Raw genomic sequence first — 20,577 nt, 5'->3', positions numbered from 1 at the left:
GTCTGGGTATACTCAAAGTCCACCTTACATCTTCATACTCACGTAAGTCTTTAGCCCGTCTGCATCCCAAAGCCTCTAAATCAGATTCTAAATGTACTGCTGGCATAGCTCTCCACATTGCTGAGGACATGGTAGAACTCTCTCAGGTCAGCAACTGGGCGGAAGCCTATGTCAATTTCCATGCAAAATGCAGTCACTGTCCAATGACTGAGTATCAAAACACATTCTGCACAGAAAACTTAAAATCCTCATTCTGGAAAATGTTTCTGCGAAAGTACTGCTGCCAACTCATTGAGCAAACAATCTCAAAGTACAGAAGACATTTGTGACAACTTTTCAGAATCACTATGCAGCAAAAAACAAAAAGATGGAAACAACATAAATGTGCATCACTCCAAGTATTAAAGCCCACAAGACAGTTATACCCTGGCTTGGCAAGGTTCATCTCTGAGATCCTGGAGGTGGAGAAGGGGATACAGCACACAGAGGGAGCCCGTGAACTGGAAACTGGAACAGGATGGGAAAGCAGGGATGTCCTGTTTCCCTGCTGGTCCCTCAGTAACCCTGGACTTACCGTGTGCATGTACAGTGTAACAAATACAAAACTGAAATGACTGACAGCTACAATCCGATCTAAAAGGAAGATGCCTCTTTTCGGAAAGGTAGAGGACTTCGTCTACTCCAAGTCTCTTGCTGAACGCAGGCCAGCATCCCTCCTGCCAAGGCCTTCATCTGACTTGAACGGGAGAGCTGAGCTGCAAGAATATCCCCTTTTCCTGACAGGATACCTCATCTTTCTGTTTCCTTTACTGCTCAAAGACAGATTTCAAGAGACAGAAACCATGACCAAATGCTGCTTTGGCTAACTACTCCTCTCCTCTGCCCAGAAGAAAACCAATACACGCTTTCTCCTCCAGTGGCCAGCAGAGAGGGGACAGTGGTGGTGCAGAAAGAGGAAATGAGAACCAGGAAACAAGCCCTTAGTCCCTGCAAGGATTTAAAAAAGGATCAGCATCTCCCTAAGAACTAAGAACTGCAACAAAATATCTTATACATGCTAAGGTCACTGCCTCTTCTTCCATTAGAGAGGCACTTGAACAGGAGGCTCTGCCTGGGAGTCAGCTGCTGCCATTCTGGGGCTGCTGGCTTGGCCAGGAAAGAACAACCCACAAGCAGGGCTGGTCTGAAATGGATGGTTTCTAGAACTCGGTCCCCCAGCCCCTTGGTGTTTTAAAACCCCTTGGAGACTAATTTTAGATTCATATTTAAAATCTTACAACTTTAAACTGCTCTTGCCAAGAGTACTGCTGCTAAGGGCAGACCTTTGTCTATGGACAGAAGAGCAAAATCCCAACTACGCCTGTGAGGTGGCTGGAAAGAAAAAGGCAATGCACAGAAGCCACTGCAAAGGATTGGGGACCCTCACACACTGCTGGCGGGACTGCAGACCCATGCAGGTTCCTCGAAAGATTAACAGAAAGTTCGTGTTACAGTGAGTCCGTTTCTGGTAGTTACCAGAATACAAACATGGATCCAACGAAATATACACGGCCCTTGTATGAGTGGCACTATTTCAGTAGAGCAAAACTAGTGTACCTCAGCAGATGAGGGGGTAAAGGTGTGCTGGATGAACACAGCTACGCTGGGCTCAGCTACACCCAACGATGAGATCCTGTCATCTCCAACAGCAATGGGTGAGACTCGAGGCTCCGAGGCCAGTCGAACCCCTCACAGTTTCACTCGCATGTGGGCAGTAATAAAGCCATCAACGCTGTGGGGCTTTAGGACTCGGCCCTATGCAAGCCTCTGTTCAAGTATTAAGAAACACAGATCCTGGGGCTGGAGCATAGCACAGCAGGGAGGGCGTTTGCCTTGCACGCGGCCGACCCGGGTTCGATTCCCAGCATCCCATATGGTCCCCTGAGCACCGCCAGGAGTAATTCCTGAGTGCAGAGCCAGGAGTAACCTCTGTGCATCGCCAGGTGTGACACAAAAAGCAAAAAAAAAAAAAAAAACAGATCCTGAAGGCTCACTACTATCCTACCTGCCCTTGCCAATGAATGAAGACTCCTGACGCGACACAGAGGCCACTTGCCAGAGGCCACTTGCCGAGTGTAGACCACAGAAGGGGCCTCAGCTCGGCACAACCCATCTCTCATCTGCCCGCAAGGACAAAGCACCTAATTACTTCACTGTAAGAAGGTGATTACTCAAGGTCAGAACAGTGCCTGAGGGAGGAGCTTTTTCAGTAAAACTCTGGGAGATTTCCTCGGAGAATGGCCTTCAGGTGGACTACGGAATCTGAGTAAGGACATCCTGAAATCAGAAGCTTAAACTGCTCAGCAATTACACTGGGAACTACTGGCTACTTCCTTTTAATCATTATTAAGCATCATAAATCTTTTGGAGAACATGGTTATCTGTATTTATGATAAGTCTTAGTAAGATTTTTCTGCTAAACCATGATTGGAATCTGTACAAATATGTAAACTTTTTAAACTTCACATATAAACTTTAGGAGCACAAAACCTACAAGTCGATGAAAAATTCATTTAGCAAATTAAATAAAATCTATACCAAGTTCACAAAATTATTCCCATACCAGGAATTTTACTCCAATTTTGACTGTTTTTGTCCCAACTTAACAGAATTCTTAATGCCTATCTACTGTTTGATTGTTGTTTTAAACTTGGGCAAGTCACAACCTGTATGAGCTTAAGTCTTCTTACCTATAAGGTGCAAATAATGATAACAGTAAAAGCATCAGCTAACGTTTGTTTCTTGTGTATGTGCCAGCTACTGTTCTAAGCATGCCCTAATGTTTTTAGCATGTATCTGTAATCGTATATAAATCGAAACACTCCGATGGCATAGTCACTATTACTGGTGACAAATCACAGGAAAGGAAAGGGAGCTATTCCTACATTACCAAAGCGTTCAGCAAGTGGCAGAGTTCAGACTAAAGGACCCAGAACCCATATTCTAAAACCTACTAAGAAATAGTTGATAACTACAAAACATTTTCCTGCTAACTCGCAGAATTCTTGGAAGATGACATTGAATCAGGCTCTGAAAACATTGAGGAGACCAGAGTAACATTCAAGTGGGTAAGGTTCTTGCCTTGCACACAATCGACCCGGGTTCAATTCCCAGCACTCCATATGGACCCTGAGCACTGAGTCAGGAATAAGCCCCGAGCACAGCTGGGTGTGGCCCAAAAGCAACAACAAAAGCATTTTAAAACCTGAAAGCATTAAATAAACATAGATATCTATTAGTAATAAAAACTAAGGGCAATACTGACTAATCAAACTGGCTACTATAATATTCAACTAAGCAAAATTAAACTGGAAAACTTTAATTAGAAAGGACCTTAAAGAATATGTATTCAACCTCCCCATAAATGGTAATATTCCTTCATGAGAGCTCACTTAATTTCTTCTTTAGTGCTTTCAGAGATGAAAATCTCATAAACTAGCCCATTCCATCTTGCAATGTTCCAATTATTGGAAATGGTTCACTTTTAGTTGTAAACAAAATAGGCTTTTCTCCGATCTGACCAGCTACAAATACAAAATCACTAAGACAGTCACTCTGCTCACTGCATGACATAGTATTCCAATCTCCTTTGAAATCTGGCAGCCAAAATTCAATGTGAGGGCCCCAGTGCAATTTCAATCTCAGTGCGGAACCTACAGTTTTTAATTACATTTGTGTTTAGTCTCGTCTGATCTCTTATTCCATCCTATAAAGAATCTTGAAAATCCTCATGTGAATAATCCTTTCTTTCCTTTTTGGGCCACACCCGGCAGTGCACAAGGGTTACTCCTGGCTCACGCACTCAGAAATTACCCCTGGCGGTACTTGGGGGACCATATGGGATGCTGGGAATCAAACTCGGGTCAGCCACAGGCAAGGCAAATGCCCTACCCACTGTGCTATCACTCCAGCCCCATAAATGAGCTTTATCTTAGCAATTTCTATCATCTCAGTACCCTCCCCCAACTTTCTTTAATCAATGGTTACCACATTGATTAAATTTTCATCTTAGTCATTGAAAAACTGTTGAGTAAATTTTCAACAGAAAGTCCACAGAACAGCATCAGTCCTGGATAAAGTTACTGTCCCTGTTTTCCAATGTGAATTCGGCCAAGAGGACCCATGGTCCCTGGAAGCATCACCAAGAGAGTAACCCCTGAGCATTGCCTTGTGTGACCCAAAAAGCAGGTTCCAATTCAATCCTAATCCCAATCAATGCCACTATAACAATGAGTAAGCTGAGGTGTAGACGGTTAATATTTAATAATGGTTCAAGAGTACATGGCTATTAAGTGATGATGCCACATGTCAAACCCCGTCTCCGAGCCTTGGGTGCTTAACACTGTGCTAATGTCTCTACTCCATGTGGCAAAACTCACCAAACTTTTATGGGGGTTATTTATGTCTAGTTGCCAAGTCTTAAAGATACAAATGCCATTCAAATTGGTTTTTTGGAATATTTTAATCCAATTTTCTTAGAAATAACTGAGCCAGTTCCACTATTAAGCGGAAATATTGACTAGGCCAGTTGGTACCTTCTGGAAAAGACTGTAACTGTGCACAACTAAATTGATGGTGCCTTCCTTCCTAAACCACCTATATTGCAGTGCTCCTGACAAGAGGGCGGAGAATCTCCCCCCCTCCACACCACTCCACACTGAACTGCCTGCCCTAACAAAAACAACAGAATGCCCCAGCACCGTGAGTAAAAGCTTTGACTGTGTCTACAGGCGTGGCACATAACAACCAATTAAGATCAAACAAAAGTCATATTCAGCGATGTGAGACTTACTACAATCATTCTATTCACTGAGCAAATCTTAAAAACCAGAAAAAGAAAAGAACAATGAAAGAGCTTTTGAATGACAATGAGTTTAAAGAAGTCAGTCAGGATGGTGAGTCATTCTTCAGTACATACCTCAAAAAATGTGAGGAGATATCACCCTAAGTCCTAAAATGTTCAACAAGGTCTGCTTCAAAGGAGGGGAATGCTGCTGCTTGCTGGTGAATGTCTGCTTTCACAGGTGGCCCGGTTCAGCCACATGCCCTGGAATGGTGAGTGACTTTAAGATGGGTGAAGGGGCACTGAGGCAGCAGGGCTAAGACAGCTGTGGAGCATGCAAAGGACACCACAGATCTGGCAAGGTAAACTGTCTCCCCCACGGTGGAAGTCAAAGAGGTTTCTTTTATCCGAGTGGAGTGCAACTCACAGTATGCAAACAATTCATAAACACCAAGAGGATGTATGCCAATGAGACATTTTCTTAACTCTAAGTAATGAAACATTTTCCTCCCAAGGGATCCCTCCTAAATCACCTCTTCCTACCAATGGCTTCACCATGCCAGAACTTAAGCTCAAAGATTAGCATCATTTGCTGGCATTTTCCTTCACCCCCACCCATGTCATTTCTCACTCATGGCAGAAACTTTTCAATCATCCCTTATTTTTTTTTTCATTCCCCTCCTACATTTTCAACCCTATTTTGTGCACAGAGTGATATTTGTTGGATGGAAAGAAAGGGTTGTTTCAAGACAGGGAACAGTAATGTCCAAGTGTGGGCTATGGGACCATTTCATAGGTGCACAGTAACTTGCCAATGACAATAACTAACACCACACAAATTCAAGTTAAGCTTTCTTCTGTCTTGAATTTCTGTGTTTCCTAATGTAGAATAGTGATGACAAATGGGCAAATATGCCAGAGAAAACAGATAACCCAATATGAGACTGTTCAGTAAGATGAGTGTCCTTGTTACTTGGGTTACAATCAAATAAACAGCTGAAGAACAATTATCCTTAATAAATTATGTCAGTGTATATATACTAAGATTGATTCATCACTGAACCCCAACTCTGTCAATCAGTATTAGATCTGCCTTTATAGAACACAAAATGCAAAATGGCAAGGCTAAGTCAGAACAAGCCTCTCTCTCTTCAGCAATTCATCACATTCAGTATTTCTGGGTTCACTCATCTGACTCAGTTTCTGTGGTACTACCGACCTAAACTTTTACACTGGATGAAAAAGGCTGTAAGCAAATTCTAGAGTTCCACGCCCTCAAAATAATAATATCTAACAGACCCAAAGCTAAAATATACAAGTAGTCATCAAATACAGATGTCACTAATTACCAATCAGATTCACTTTGCTGAAAGCTTGATTTTCTCAGTAGAAACCTGCTGCATGTGAGAGGTTAAGAGTCGCTCAGTGGGGGCTGAAGTGATAGCACAGCGGGTAGGGCGTTTGCCTTGCACGCGGCCGACCCGGGTTCGAATCCCAGCATCCCATATGGTCCCTTGAGTACCGCCAGGAGTAATTCCTGAGTGCATGAGCCAGGAATGACTCCTGCGCATTGCCAGGTGTGACCCAAAAAGCAAAAAAAAAAAAAAAAAGGAGTCACTCAGTGGCTCAGTCACTCATTTCCAATGTCATTTAACATATTACAGAGGATCCTGAAACCACCTGCTGAGTCGAAACCAAACAAGCTCCCAGTAGGAGGAAGAACTCAGAAACAGTCACAAAGAGACAGATGGAAGGCGGTAGTCCAAAAGCCAGGAAGCACAAAACTCGGGATAACAAAAGCAATCGAAACATATCATCATTTCAGTGCCTTTTTATTTTACAATCATAGCAAATATGGGTGGATGGTAAAGTCTCCACATTTCTCTGAGTCTATTATACTTGGCATAGGAATTTCAACAGGTGTGAATAACATTCTAATTCAATTAAGATTTACAACTTTTAAATGCAAATTTGAAACTGGATTCTCTCCAATGCAGAATTGGAGTCACGGGGCTGGAAGTCTGACTCTAGTCTTTAGTCAGAAAATGGAAATGGGAAATCGATGGCCCTATGTGGTGACAACACGAGGAGCATTTTACTGCAACAGGGAACAGAAATGGGATAAGCTGAGGGCAAGCGAGCAGTCCAAGCGAAGCATTTTCCCATTTGAGGAAGGAACTAACAGCACATGGGCAGGATAATGGAGTGATCCATTCAAGCCAAAAAACTGGCACGAGAAGAGAAAGAGCAAAGTTGCTGAGTGGGTGAAGAGAGGCCAGAGAATGTCCTGCACAGCTGGCACAGGGGTCAGGCGAGGGGACAGTGTCAGGCTGCTGGCAGAGTCAGCTTCTAACTTCTCTGCCCAGAAGCAGCAAGACAGTAAGTTGACCACTGGACATGGTGGGAAACACTGAAGGTCTGAGAAAAGGAGAAAACTGAGAGTCCCTCATGGGAGTGAGGAAGGGGGAGGTACGTGGCTTCCAGAAGCACTACAAGACCTGCAAGCAAGTCCTCCTGCTCTGCAAACTGGCTCACCCACCCCAATGTGATCTTTCAAGCTCTCTTCTGAAGTTTCCTTAAAAAGCAACAGAAGTAGAGCTGTATACAAACCAGAGCCCAAATGCAACGCATCAGTGAAGGGGAGTTCCCTCAGAACAGGGGGCAGGGACGGGAAGGTCGGGCAAAGGGCTGCGGTGCCAGCCTGGCACGGTGCAGGCCTGAGCTGGCCCTGTGCTGCCACTGGGCCTCCACACTGGACCCGAGGAGCACACCAGCAAGAAGGATCTCCGCGGAGTGGCAGAGTGGCTCCCCGAGTCCGAGCATCACGGAGGAGTTGGGGGGGAGGAAGGGGGGCTGAGGGGGGACACCTATGGTACTGGGAGCAGTTTTAATCAACTAGTTTTTCAGGAAATTTCTGAAGATTATAACTAATGTGCAAGTGCAAGTAAGGCCCTATTATGTGGAGTTTGGACCACACCTGGTGATGCTCGAGGCCTGCCTGTTCCTGGCTCTGTACTCAAGGATCACCCTGGTAGGGCTCAAGAAACCTTATGGGATGCTGGGAATTGAACCCAAGTCTGCCGTGTACAAGGGGAGCACCCTAACCACTGTACTATCTCTACTATCACTACTAATTTGATCTTAATCTCTCTCAGTCTCGTTTCCTGTGTTTCTAAGAATGTGATATTACCTACAAGGTACTTATAAGAATCAATATCTTTGGTGGAATTATGTGCATGAGAAACATTAACAGCATTGTTAATCACAGAGTATCAATAAACACTTTTTTAAAAAATAAAAAATAATTTAAAGAATAGCTAAATAAAATAATATACGTGCATAATGAAAGACCAAAATGACAGAAAATAAAATATTACAGGAGGCCAGGAATGTGACTCAGTGGTAGAGCACACACATTTGGGATCACAAGGGATCAAACCTGGGTTGGCCATGTGCAAGGCAAGCACCCTACTCACTGTACTATCGCTTTGGCCCCTGGCTCTGTGATTCTATATCACTTGAACCTAAACTTAATTCTAACAACAAATCTGCCTCTACTTACTAAAAGTAGCCGAGACATTTGTACTTCTCAAATGTATACTTTGCACACAAGAGGCTCGATTTGATCCGTGGCCCCATGTGGCCCCCAAGTACATGAGTGACCCTGTGCACCAAGATGGAAGTAGCTCCTGAGCCCTGCCAGGTGTGGCCAAAGCATCCCCAACCCCAACGAAATCAAGTACTTCCTCATATATGTTCTCCTTGCTTTATGCCCTAAGGATAATAATTCAACTTTTTAAATGAAAACATTAATAATCTTATTTTAAAATAAGCACAATACATTATGCAAATCTCAAAAATTCACATTATAATTTATTCCCTGTATTCCCTGTATGCAAGATCATTAAACAAATGATCTTCTCCATATAATGTTCACAATAATCTGAGTCATCTAAGCAATTACAGATGTGGACTAATATTAAACATATACATTTGGAGGTGGAAGCAAGGGTTCTGGTCCACACCCAGGGATGCTCAGGGCTTACACTTGAGTTGTTTTTTTGTTTTATTTTGCTGGCCACACCCAGTGGTGCTCAAGGGTTACTCAGCTCTGCACTCAGAAATAACTCCTGGCTCAGGAGATCATATGAGATCAAGCCTGGGTTGGCCACGCAAGTACCCTACATTAGCCCCTGGCTCTGAGATTTTAAATTACTTGCACCTAAACTTAATTCTAACAACAAATCAGCCTCTGTTTATTAAAAGTATCCAAGACATTTGTACTTCTTCTCAAACTTGTCTGTTGTATCTGCCAAGTTTTCACATGATCGCATCCATATCAACAGTCAAGGAATTCAATACAACACTATCAAAGTGATTTCACTTAATTCTGTCTCATTTTTTATTACACACTAGCAAAACTTTTAAATAAAGAAATAATAGTGCTGTCTTCTGGTGCTTTCTTGAAAAATATTAGAAAACCACTTACCGTTTAATCTACTAATCATACCTGAGTATGTCAGAGAAAAAGAAACTTGTGTTCAACAAAAACCTGTTCATAAATGTCCAGGGCCTCTATATAATCCACATATTCTTCAGTTAGACCCTGCTCCACTCAGTCACGAAAACAGATTGTTAGTCTAGAAAACAATTTTCATGAAACCAAACCACCAAAGTAATATATTATTTCATTTATATGTAGTCTCAAAACAACATCACAGCTGGGAAGCAAATCCGGAGTTGCAATGGGATGGGAAGGGGAGGGAAGACAAGCAGGGAACGCTGCTGGTGAACAAATCTGTCTTTTGACCCTGCCGGGTGCTACACACACCTCCACACAATAAACTAGCATAAGCTACCCATACATGCACACACTTGTGGCCAAAGTGGGCCCTGGTGTTTTCAGGGCCCTGAGTTTGAGAGAAGTCCGTGATATGGGAACAAGGCTAGAACACCCCGAAGTCCATATCCCGATTCTGACAACTCACTGCAGTCCTGTCAGCTGTCACTGTTGGGGGGACATTGGGTCAGAGGATATGGAACCTCTCAGCACAGTTTTGCAAATTCTAGTGAAATCTATAATTATTTCAAACTGGAGTTGTTTTTTTTAAAGCACCAGATCCTGTTTTCAAACACACCCTCCACCCCATAACCAATATAATCTCTCACTTCTAAAATTTCTCCCAACAGAGTCTGTGTGAAGCTCTCCCCTAGTTGGGGTGGGGATGGGGAGGCACATCAGAAGCTCCCAGGGGGCGTGGGAGCCATCAGGTTCCACCTCCCGGTGCTTCCTGGGATTGAGCCCAGGACCTCACGCATGTGAGTGCTGTTCTGGTCCACAGGTAACAGAATGCATGAGAAAGTCAGTGCCCCCAAAGTCAGTTCTGTGGGCAGACAACGCCCAGACTGAGAACTCAGCCCACAGGAAGCTAGGGTGATCAAGGATACCACTCAAAAGTAGTTTTTCACTGACATTTTCCAAAGATAAGGGCTGTCTCACAATTATCTCAAATGCAAAGGAATATTAAAATGTTCTTACATTGTAATTTAGATTAACTTAAGCCAGATTTCTACAGTAGTGTCTCTCTACTGTGATGGATGTTTCTGATAAGTGCAGTGATGAAAGCAGCAGATGTTCAGGTAATCAGCACCAGAGCTTCCATGACTAAGTAGCATAATGACCTTTATTAATCGCTGCATCTGTGCCTGCCAAACAGGGAAAAACAATACTCTGGCAGCCTATTTTTAAAGGGTAACTAACAAGTTATGAGTGAAGACACTTCAGCCCTTCTAAATTACATTTAAATTATAATCAAGATAGTGGAACAAACAAACATTTAATTCCAAGTAGCATTCAAGTAAAATAACTTACCACATGACTAATTGTTCTCTAGAGAATGTTTATAATATCCATTGGAAAGTCTGTTTAATAAAATAATACCAAGTAAGAACTGAGTCCTTTTAGTAACTGGGAAAGAGATTAAATGTTATCAATTATCTATTAAAACCACATGCGCATTCATCACTTTGATGATAAGCTATGAATACCCCACACGCTCATGAGCCAATGCATTATTGAGAATCAACTCATCTTCCAAGTGAAGACTGAATCCTGAGGCTCACCCTCACAGGTCAATGCCAGGCAGCACAGCCCTTAAAAAGTGGCCACCGTAGGTATGACATTCAAGGAGCGTAAGTACTGACATGTGCAAAGGGCTAGAGATCAGAAAGCAAAACCACTCATCACAAACCCACTAATGCTTTGAAACTGTCTCCTCTGTCCACATAACACCAGGTAACCAGTACAACCCTTGTAACAAAGCATGCATCTCCAATGCAAACCAGTCACAGAAAGCCATGGGTCTACCATGGTGATGCAGGGAGCAACTTGTAACAAATGGTATTTCTAATGACCTTTCTTTACCACATCATGTACCACCAGATTATTACATTAAATTTACATTAAAATTCTTCACATGTAGCAGAACTATCCCGCTTGAAGTGAAAAATAACCTAGATCACATGCAGATGTCATTCATTACTATAAAAACAAACCCTCTAGATTTTGTTTATAATATTAGGTGATCCTCTCTTCCTGATGATTTCCCCCTTTTATATGTTCTTGTGCTAAGCATGAGAAGAATTAGCACAAAGTCAGGAAGAATCCACAACAGCAAAACAAAGCGTATAGGAGACCATTTAAAGAAGCAAGTAAATCAAGCTAAAACTGGACACTCCTTCCTCTACAGTCACCTCGTGTGTCACCACTATGGGTAGTGAGGAGCCATTCTCAGACCCCTCGGCAATGTGACAAACAGACGGGCTGACGTCGCAGATGGTGCAATGGACACTCGACTCCCCGGACTTCACAGCCTCCCTGAACAAACGCAGTTTTGCTATTAATAGAAATACTGATTGCATTTCAAAATCGGGAGGTTCTTGTATTCGACAAGCCATGCCCGAGCATTTCCTAACTGCACAGATAATGACATTTCCCATTCCAGGGTCTTTCCATGCCCGTCTAAGAGATGAAAACATCCCTACCAAATATTCTTAACAAGGTCATGATGAATAGAAAACTGGAACAAAAGGATGAGTTTGAATGGCTGGTGATGAGTCAGGGGAGGCTGGAACCCCAACTGCCTCCTAGAGGAGACTCCTTGAAGCCCACAGCTATGGCCAATCGCAGTTCATTTCACTAGAATACCTGCTCCACAGAAACTGTCAAACTGGGGGCTGGAGTGATAGCACAGCGGGTAGGGCGTTTGCCTTGCACTCGGCCAACCCGGGTTCGAATCCCAGCATCCTATATGGTCCTTTGAGCATCGCCAGGAGTAATTCCTGAGTGAAGAGCCAGAAGTAATCCCTGTGCATCCCCGGGTGTGACCCAAAAAGCAAAAAAAAAATAAAGAGAGAGAGAGAGAGAGACTGTCAAACTGGGGGGGGGGGGGAGCGAGTGGAGTGGGGCAGGTGCTGAGGTATGAGGAGCAAAGGCAGACTCTTCCATCAAAAGTGTTCCCTACAGGGGCTGGAGCGACAGCACAGCTGGTAGGGCGTTTGCCTTGTATGCGGCCGACCCGGGTTCAATCCCCAGCATCGGTCCCCTGAGCACCACCAGGAGTAATTCCTGAGTGAAGAGCCAGGAAAAAACCCTGTGCATCCCGGGTGTGACTCAAAAAGAGAAAAAAAAAAAAGAGTATTCCCTACAAAAGTCAAACAGCGCTGAAAGCGAGCTCAGTAGGCTGGAGTCGCTGAGGGTCCACCCCTGGTACCACATGGGCCCTAAGCACTGCACCAGGAGCAGCTCCCAGAACCAAAGATGTGGCCCACAAACTAAACAAAACCAACAAGCCCCCAAAAACTAAGTGGATAAAATGGAAAATGCATTAAGCAGATTGTATTACAAAAAGATACAGGAAGAAGACTAGAGATGACTCCGTGACTCAGAGGTAGAGCATCTGCCTTTCGTGTGTAAGGTTTTGGGTGCGATCCCAACTCGCTCCTCAGCCCCCAAAAAAAGGTAATGAAAGATACAGAAAAGACCAAAAGACAACTGTTACCTATAAATATAAAACAATACATCTGAACACCATGCACATTTGTGTATTTAACAAACACACAGCATGTGCTCAGGGCTGTTCCAGCATTTGACAACGTTGACTCATTTAAACCCACATTCACGACCTTATGAGAACTGCTGTCTGTTGCTGCTCCTCTAATTTTACATATGAGGATACTGGGGCACAGAAATTAAACTTTCTGCCCAAGGTCATGTGGCGAATAGGAGGGACCTACCCGTGCTGCCCTTCACAATGCAGACCCTCTGCAAAATGGAAACTCAAGAGCTCATTTAACTCAAGTCCAGCTAGTTCCAGTTCAATAACCTCTTTTCAGGGGTTATTTGAATTCTGATTTGCTCTTCTTCCTACAGAACACTGGATGGCTGGCCAGCAAGATAGGAACAACACTCGGGAACCCTTGGGGTCAATCCAAAACACTTAACCAACACAAAAAAATCTTTCAAACCATTTTATTTCAAGCAATGACTAAGTTCAAACTTCAGTAACTCAATAGCCAGCTAGATCAGAAGTACAGTATCAACAGAAACAACAGTAATAACAAATGACAAAACCCACAGAAACACTGAGAGCATACACCCAGCCCTTGCCACAAGCAGAATCCCAACGCTCACAACGTTTGTGTCAAGGACCCGCTGTGATCACCCTCTCTCAAGTAAAGAGCAGATGCGGGGGGGGAGGGGGGGCAAGTAACTTCCCAAAGGCCACACAGCTAGTAAGTGATGATGAATTCTGGGTTGAGGCTCCAACCTGCCTAATTATACTTCCTGTTCTAGCTAGCTTCCTCTGTGCTGCTTTTCCCTTCATTAAGTCATTCACAGAACTGTATACCAACACCACAGAACTGTGAAAAAAATCTCTATTATCTTCCTATAATTAAGTCAATTACACAACCCAGTTCACTATGTGTATGCCCATACACAGGAAATGCAGGCAGGCGCTATGAATAATAATTATAATCTAAGAGGCTACCACAGGAAAACAAAGAGTTTGGAGAAAAGTGGTAGAAGAGGCCGCAGAAGTACTACAGTGGATAGGGAGCTAGCCTTGCACGGGGCCAACCCAGGTTCAATCCTGGCCCCCGATATGGTCTCCCAAATTCTGCCAGGAGTGATCCCTGAGCTCAGAGCCAGGAGTAATCCCTGAGCGTTGCTGGGTGTGGTCCAATCCCAAGAAAAGGGAAAGGGAAAGTGGGGGGAATGAGAGGGCAAGATGAAGGAGGGGGACTGAGCACCAGTACTCTCTTCAAGCAAGTAGAGCACGTGACAGATGGAAAACACTGTGACAGAAAGGACACTGACTTGCTTAAAGTCACTGGTGGCAGAAGTAAAGCACAGTCCTCTGACCCCAAGTCATCACTGTCCCCTACCCAGGCAGAGTGGCCACACCTGAGCTCTGCCGGAGGACATCTGCTATTCCTCATGAACAGCTATGATCCAGGCCACAAGAGACATGGAAACAGTACCTGAGAGGCATGTTCAAGCTCTGATCTCCAAGAGACCCTGGGTACCACTGGGGAGGGCTGCTCTCAATGTCCGTAAAAAGCCAGGAAGTCCAGAAGTCGAAGAGAGTGGTGCAGATGCTCACTGGTCCCAATTGTGTCATGAAAGGACAGATTTCTGGGCTGCCTCACCAGATTCCTTTCCTCCTCAGGGTTATATTATGGCAGCTGCAACTCCAAAAATCACATTCATAATCCAGGTAGAAAGAAGAACCTAACAAGGAAGTAGACGTACCAACTGCCCCAGAAAGCAAAACTTGGGGCCAGAAAGGTTTGCCTGGCATTCCGTACACCCAGGTTCAAATCCCCAGCACAACATACAGTCCCTGAGCACAAGCCAGGGCTAAACCCTGATCACCAGCACGTATGGCCCAAAAAACAGAAGAAAACAAAACTTTCTAAGAAATCCTCTGCAGTTAACTGATTATCAGTGTATCTTCTGGCTTGAGGGAGGGAGGGAGGGAGGGAGGGAGGGAGGGAGGGAGGGAGGGAGGGAGGGAAGGAAGGAAGGAAGGAAGGAAGGAAGGAAGGAAGGAAGGAAGGAAGGAAGGAAGGAAGGAAGGAAGGAGAGGAAGGAGAGGAAGGAAGGAAGGAAGGAAGGAAGGAAGGAAGGAAGGAAGGAAGGAAGGAAGGAAGGAAGGAAGGAAGGAAGGAAGGAAGGGAATCTAGTATCTAAGGAAAAAGATATTTATATACAAACTATTTTTCTTTGTCATAAAAAAATTACATGGAAAAGAAAAAGTTCTAAGAACACAAGCATCCCACTATTCAGCACCTTTTAGTACTATGCTTTCTATATTCATAGGGCATTTCTTGTCAAATAAAGTTATATGTGTATGTATGCATTTCTTTATGCATTTTTAAATACAAGAAGAATATTCACTGTGAATATTCCAGGCAACTATGTTGTGTCTGAAATAGTTAAACTAGAAGAAACATTCCTATAAAAAATTCTGACTGTCTATAAGGGTCAAACTGTATGGACCTGACATTTTGATCAAACTGGGACCAAGTTAACAAACTTGCATTCTTCTGAAATGGTAAAAGCAGTGAGGTATTTTTTTATGCCTAATAGATTCCTGCTATTCAGATGTGATTGCAGTCTTCCCTTTCAGAAGAAAGGAAAGAAAAAGAAAGTAGAAAATAAATAGTAGATAACCGTAAAGGATTCTACATAACACTATCACATTTTTCAAAAGATAAATGACAAGTGTCTCTGTCTTTATGATGCATTTTCACTCAATCATTTATCTACAATCATGATCTTCCTTAAAATGAGAATAGATAAGAAAATATTCAATAAGGTTTCTTATAAGTCTAATATTCTGTATATGGCCAACTATACTGCATGTCAAATATTACTTCATTCCATCACCCAAAATCATCTTACACAGTACTTAAGAAATCTCAGAAGCTTTACTTGAAACATAGAACATTCCAAATTAAAGAGAAAAAAATCCAAGATAACAGATTTTTATATTATCTAAGTTTATATTATTTGAATCACATAAAGACAGAATGCTATAATAATCTTACATTTGAAAAGGCTAATATGCAAATTTATCAATCTTCTGATTTAAAAGCACAGATTTAATTAGTGAAACTGCCACTACTGAAAACTTAAGTCGATGGCCTATATATCTTATAATCAATTTCTAATTGATATTCTGGAGATTTACTATCTCAAATGTTTAAAAAAGCAGTAATACAAGTCTTTCTTCAAAGATGTGTGCATACTGATTCATTTTAAGATCTGTAAAAGACAGACATGCAAAATTAAAAAAAGGTTTTTAAAATGTACTGTGGCATATCCCAAGCTGACACAGATTAAAAACAGAGGACTGGTATAAACAAAATTGGTTAATACATAATCATACACAGATTAAAATGATTATTCACTGAAAGGGGCAATAAGATCTACCATTCTCTGACTAAATTCATATTAATAACTACCATTTCATCGGCAAGTCAGAAAGCTAGCCGTGCTCCCTTTTTCCCCTGCCATAGGCAGAATGCTTGCTTATCCCCTAATTTCTATGAACATATCTTAGAACTAAAAGGGGACTATATAATTGATGCTTCTACCTCCAAAACACAGAATCCAAGAGCCTTTCTGCAACATGACAGACACTGTTGCAGCAGCGACTGACCCCCGCAGTCTCAGTCTCCATAAGCAGAAAGGACAGGCTCTGACCCGTGGTCGAAGGCAATAATAAAGAGGCCTGTCTGGTCCCTTTCAGAACAAAGGCATCGCGACTGCTCTGAACTCCTTCTCCCCAGCAGCTCTTCGGGGCCGCGGCCGACACTGTGAGCGCCTTCCCAGGCTCGGCTGTTCCCTCGGACGGTTCTGGCAGCGCCCTGCACTGCCTTCACTAGCGCACGCCTACCTTCCTTCACCGCGGCCGCTCTCTGCCACGGGGGGGTCATGAGCTCTTTCACCATCTGCAGGACCTGAATCATTGCTAGGGAACACCAAACACTCCAGCTGTTTCCTCCAGGAGTCCAACAGGTCTCGCTCAGCACCTCTCCGCTCTCGGGGAGCCCCGCACCCACGCCGCTCAGCCAGATCCGGGCTTTGCTTAGTTTCCAGGAAGGCTCTGAAGCAGTTCAAGAGGAGCCACGCAAGGATCTTCAAATGACGGCCACGTGTGAACCCCCTTCCCAAAGGCCACAGAGGACAACTCTGCAGAGCTCTGAGTACTTACAAACAAAAGACAACAAAACGAGGGTAACCTTCTGTGCGTCACTAAGCAGCGGGAAAACGTTTTCTCACAGAAGTCATGGCAGGAAAAATAAAGTGCTGTGCTATCAATGCTCCTCGACTGGATCACAGACGCTATGTGCAAGTTTTCAAAAACACTCGGAAGGAGTCAACCAAAATACTGCGCTGCCAAAGCCCGAACGCCTGCTTCGGGGTCTCAAAAACCTCGACTTTGAAATGCAGAAAATGACGGGAGGATAAAAATATGAATCACTCCTGCTGACTCCAAATTTCTTGATCTGCATAAAAGACAGGGTCCCTCAAAAATACCCTATAACTCCTCGACCCCAGACACACACACACACCCCCTCTGACATCAGGTGTGTAGTGAGAGGTTCAAGTTCACACCACATCTGTAAACCCCAAAGAGGAGGAGGGGTGGAAACTGGTCTCTTCTAGAGGCAAGGATCAGAAATGTCAAATTAAGACAAGGATCAGAGACTATGTAATCAGGGAGCTGCTATTCCTGCCCTCCAATTTTTAACAGCCAAGTCGCAACAATGCTCAATTAATATTTAATACCTTTGTTACAGGTTCCATTGATCATAACACAGCTCTTTTCAAAACAAGCCTCCAGTTAACTAAAGAAGAAAAATGACAGCCCTATGCACACTGCAGCATTAATCACAACAGCCAAAATATAGAAACAATCTAAGAGCCTACACAATGGAATGTGCAGGAGGGGAGGGGACGGGAGGGGACAGGAGGAGATGAGAGGGGAGAAGGGAGGGGAGAAGGGAGGGGAGAAGGGAGGGGAGAAGGGAGGGGAGAAGGGAGGGGAGAGGAGAACGGAGGGGAGGGGAAGGAAGGGGAAGGGAGGGAGCTTGCCAAGTGTGAAAACATGAATGACCTTGAGGGTATTATGCTAAAATAAGTCAGAGAGGGATATATAAAATTAGACTTCACACATGTGGAGGATAAAAAGAAATAAGGCAAATGAATAAACAGAACCCTCTGATTATCAAGAACAGGTTGGAGACAGGTGAGGTGGGCTCTTTGGCAATGGTCAGGGGGAGTAGGTGCAGATCGGATGGCACATAACAAGGAGATGACCTTCAGGTTAATGTGACTAAATATATTTACTAAATGATTCTACACTAGCAATTTGTTCCACTTTCTATGTTGCCGATTTCTCTCTCCTATTTTTTTCTTTTCCATATATCACTTTGAAATTTTAATTTATCTTAAAATCTTAAAATCATGGATACCAGAGCTAATCAAAGCCAGTTCCTTTGCCTTCATGTGATTTAAAGGCTTATTTGTTGCATTCCTTTTTCCCAACTAGACAACTGAAGTATACACTGAATAACCATGGTTAGAAGTAAAATATGTTTCCAAACCCAAAGGTGTAGGCTCACTCTGTAAAAATATAGTTTTAAATTCAGGGTGAAGTTTCCAGCTCTACGAAGAAGTGCTATACCAAATGCATATATATCCATCCATAATGTATTCTCCATATGGGTGTTAATTTAAGACATCAGTTCTGTAGATCCAAAATAGTGAGAAAATATGCAAGTGGAGGACAAAACAGGGCGATTATCCTAACTACCTTGAAAGACCATGTTTGTATTTGCAAAACACAGTTAAAAGAGTTCACATGGGCCAAGCTCAAGCTCTAACCCTCAAATCCAAACTAAGAGCCCAGGGACTTGGCTAAGCTCTAGAACACTCGCCTTGCGTGCATGTGGCCTCAGGTGCCAACCCCAGCACCATGAGAAAAACAAAACCCTGACTTAATAGCCAAAGTGCCATTTAGATCAAAGGCCTCAAACAAGTTCCCCAGGTATTTCCGTCCTGTGCCCCCACCCTAGCACAGGCCTAGCCATAAACCAGGCGTGAATTCTCCATGATTCCGCCTTTGTTCCCAGCTCCTAGGAAATGACTTCCACTCTTCTGGAAAGCACTCAGCTCAAGAGGCTTTGTCAGACCTGCTCTCCCAACACCTTCCTCTTTCCATACCAACAATGGCATACACTGGACCCAGTCTTCTCGGTCATCCCTCGCCTCCACCTTGGATGAGGTCAGTGATGTCCACACCCGCAGTTCCTAACATCTGGGCTACTACATCCTCCATCACAGTGACAGCATCGGTTTGGACAGTGAAGACCAACCACACAGAAAGCATTTGGACGGATACTCTGGCTCACAACTGGCAGTCTTTTGCTTCTGCAAAGCAGTCTTGTTTATCTCATCCTCTCCTCATTTCTTCTACCACACTGTCTCAGTCCAAATATCTGAGCACATATTTCAAGAGATGTAACCTGGCTGCACTCTCATGTCAAGACCATGAATGATAAAGAATGCAGAATCATTATCAATTAGGACGCAGCGGAGAACTCAGTATAACACATGATACCAGAGAATAGACTGGGTCAGAGAGGAAGAGAAATGCATACATGATGACTGGGAATAACTGGTGAAACTTCAGTGTGATCTGTGAATTAATGTAGATTTTCTACCTATGACTATTATACTAGAGCAATACAAAAAAAAAAAAATCTGGCATTTCAGTCAATACACCTGAAATGTAAGGGTAAATACACTAAATTATTCTCCAATGGCTCAGAAAATATGAGTCTTAATAGTGAGTAGGAATGCAAATGCAGGGGCTGGAGTGATAGCACAGCGGGTAGGGCGCTTGCCTTGCACGCGGCAGACCCGGGTTCGATTCCCAGCATCCCATATGGTCCTCTGAGCACCGCCAGGGGTAATTCCTGAGTGCAGAGCTAGGAGTGACCCCTGTGCATTACCGGATGCCACCCAAAAACGAAAAAAAAAACAAAAACAAGAATGCAAATGCAGTAAAATGCAAACATTTGGAAAACTCTACTATTCTTGCAACAGTTTCCCATCTCTGAAGTTACTTTAAAATAAAGTTAAATCTGACTACATATCCCAAAAGTTATCCATTTGTTTATAAAGGATATGTATTGATAGTTGAGTCAATCATATGAAATAGTAATTATAAAGGATAATAAAAATAAAAGAAATTACCTATTTGTATATAGGTTTGCTTCAATTAAGTATGCGTATGAGTATGTAAAATAAATATATGAATCATATTTATGCATATGAATATGTCAATGTCACGGTCATCCCGTTGCTCATCGATTTGTTCGAGTGGGTACCAGTAACGTCTCCATTTTTTTTTTTTGAGACTTGTCACCGTTTTTGGCATACTGAATACACCACGGGTAGCTTGCCAGGCTCTGCCGTGCAGGCAAGATACTCTTGGTAGCTTGCTGGGCTCTCCAAGAGGGGTGAAGGAATTGAACCCAGGTCCCCGGGTATTTTTTTCCATTATTCTATGCATCACTCTAAATCCTCCAGAAATACAAATTCAGAAGGTACGTACTTTTCTTTTGAGGTTACTCTGGCATGGAAATCCTAAAAAAAAGTTGATTTGTCAGAGGAT

At 43.3% G+C, this 20,577-nt stretch overlaps 1 protein-coding gene across 4 annotated transcripts in view; it reads right to left on the bottom strand.

Moving 5' to 3' along the window:
* Positions 1-20,577, bottom strand: part of USP6NL (USP6 N-terminal like) — a 113,258-nt gene that overhangs the window by 61,598 nt on the left and 31,083 nt on the right. For 2 of the 4 annotated variants that reach the window (XM_055146992.1, XM_055146995.1), the window contains exon 1: positions 16,789-16,876. The exons of the other annotated variants lie outside the window; for them this stretch is intronic. In XM_055146992.1, the coding sequence (XP_055002967.1) occupies positions 16,789-16,861 (73 nt within the window). In that variant the 5' untranslated portion in view covers positions 16,862-16,876. Of the gene's footprint in view, positions 1-16,788; positions 16,877-20,577 lie in introns of those variants that run through there. 4 annotated transcript variants of the gene reach the window in all.

The sequence above is a fragment of the Sorex araneus genome, chromosome 9 (assembly GCF_027595985.1).
Source record: "Sorex araneus isolate mSorAra2 chromosome 9, mSorAra2.pri, whole genome shotgun sequence".
Taxonomy (NCBI): Eukaryota; Metazoa; Chordata; class Mammalia; order Eulipotyphla; family Soricidae; genus Sorex; species Sorex araneus.
Note: the sequence above shows the minus strand (reverse complement) of the source record. Positions and strands in the feature narration are given on the sequence as shown.